General features: G+C 46.2%; 1 protein-coding gene across 1 annotated transcript; it reads left to right on the forward strand.

Moving 5' to 3' along the window:
- Positions 1 to 531: 531 nt before the first annotated feature.
- Positions 532 to 1,791, forward strand: LOC149242262 (uncharacterized). Its single transcript, XM_089370802.1, has one exon. It carries the CDS (start codon positions 532 to 534, stop codon positions 1,789 to 1,791), a length of 1,260 nt encoding a protein of 419 aa, XP_089226928.1.
- The last annotated feature ends 243 nt before the right edge of the window (positions 1,792 to 2,034 follow it).

The raw sequence follows: 2,034 nt of genomic DNA on the forward strand, positions 1-2,034 counted from the left end.
GTCTGGGAAGTGGTAGAGGAATTGCGAACGTATCATTGGCTGCTTCCCTCACTTAACTCCACCTTCATAGACCTAATCCCAAAAGAGGAGGACTCGATCAAACCGAACAAATTCAGGCCGATTTCACTCTGCAACGTAATATACAAAGTCATCTCTAAAGTCATTGCAAATAGGCTAAAGCCCCTCTTGCCAATGCTCATTTCTCTGGAACAGTCAGGATATGTGGAGGGGAGACAGATTATGGACGGCATCATCCTCTCGCATGAGATCACACACACTCTCAAGCATTCAAAACAGGCAGGTATGCTCCTAAAACTTGATCTTTCCAAAGCATTTGATAAACTCAGCTGGGATTATGTATAGCAAATGCTAACTGCTTTCGGATTCAGTCCCACATGGATTCACTGGATTATGAGCCTAATCTCCTCCACTAGCTTCTCCATTCTAGTGAATGGGATCCCCTCTCGCCCCTTCTCCCCCTCCCGAGGTATCAAGCAAGGTGACCCTCTTTCCCCCTTCCTCTTTGTATTAATGGCTGAAGGACTGGGACGTCACATTAAAAATTCCCTTCACTCTCATCAGCTTAGAGGTCTCTCCATTCATCAACTGCCTGCCATTTCCCATCAGCAATTTGTTGATGACACTATGCTCTTTGGTTACCCCTTCGTTCAAGAAGCCTCCAGATTTAAAGTCGTGCTCAATGACTTTTCCGAAGCCTCTGGAACTAGCATCAACTGTTCCAAATCACAGATCTTCTTCTTTAATACCCCTCCGGTTGTCAAGTCCGCTATAGTCCGCATTTTGGGGTTCCCTATCGCCACCGTTCCCTCCAAATACCTTGGAGCTCCCCTCACTGTCTCTGCCATCAAGCATTCCTCATGGCGCAACCTTATTGAAAAGCTTGAATCCCATCTCAACCAGTGGATGCACAGAGCTTTGAACTTAGTCAGCCGCGCAGTGCTCATAAAGGTCGTTCTTCAAGCAATGTCGCTGTACTTATTCTCCATCCTGGCTGCGCCAAAGTGGGTCCTAAAAAGACTAAGGAATATTCAGAGAGGTTTCCTCTGGGGAAGCAATGAAACTAATCGCAAATGGGCACTGGTAAAGTGGAGCACAGTATGCAAACCAAAAGCAAAAGGAGGCATTGGTCTAAGAGATCCTGAGCACAGTAATGCCATCCTGGGAGCCAAAATATGGTGGCAATGGCTCACCAATCCAGGTAAACCATGGGTCACATTATGGACGGCAAAGTATGCCAATCATCGACCCCAGGAAGAACTCATCAGATTAAAGCCCAACGATAAAGGATCACTAATTTGGAATGCAGCCAAAGAACATTATCAAATGATCCAGCAGCACAGTTTCTGGGAGGTAAGAAACGGTTACACCACTAGATTCTGGACAGACGCCTGGAATCAAATGCCTATTCTCAGCAATGTTCTGAACCTGCCACCGGACATCATTAAGGAGGAGACACAGCAAGCTAAGATTAGGCAGTACTGGACCCAGGAAACTGAGAAGGGTTTCAGGATTTGGAAACCGGGCAACCAAGTACTCACAAATGAAGATCACCAAATTTCCATGGAGCTGGAAAGGGAACTCAGCAAAAGGAAAATCAGGTACGACGAGAGTAGAGAAATTCTAAGGTGGGATATCAACCGAAAGGAGCTTTCACCACATCCGAGGCCTACAAAATCATCTGCAATGATTCTGTTCCCCACGACCCAATCTGGAGCAAAATTTGGAGCTCTGGCTCCTGGCCCAAAATCTGTCACTTTCTCTGGTTGGTAGGAAATCAGAGAATTCTAACCTGGGACAAGCTTAGAAGAAGAAACTTTCATGGCCCCTCCATCTGCTTCAACTGCAACGCCCATGAGGAAACTCTCCAACATCTGCTGGACTCTTGCCCCTTGGCCAATCAGCTATGGGAAAAGGCAAGATTTCGATGTCAAAGAAGATGCAGACTTGAGAATGAAATCACGAATTCTATACGTCAGTGGCAATAGGACCCTTACAAGAGTGAAATCCTCAATC

Source organism: Pinus tabuliformis, chromosome 8, assembly GCF_031772625.1.
Source record: "Pinus tabuliformis cultivar Carrire ecotype Pingquan chromosome 8, CPIR1, whole genome shotgun sequence".
Classification (NCBI taxonomy): domain Eukaryota; kingdom Viridiplantae; phylum Streptophyta; class Pinopsida; order Pinales; family Pinaceae; genus Pinus; species Pinus tabuliformis.

Excerpts from the sequence above, each read along its gene's own strand:
- LOC149242262 (XM_089370802.1), top strand. The coding sequence starts at position 532 with ATGGCTGAAGGACTGGGACGTCACATTAAAAATTCCCTTCACTCTCAT.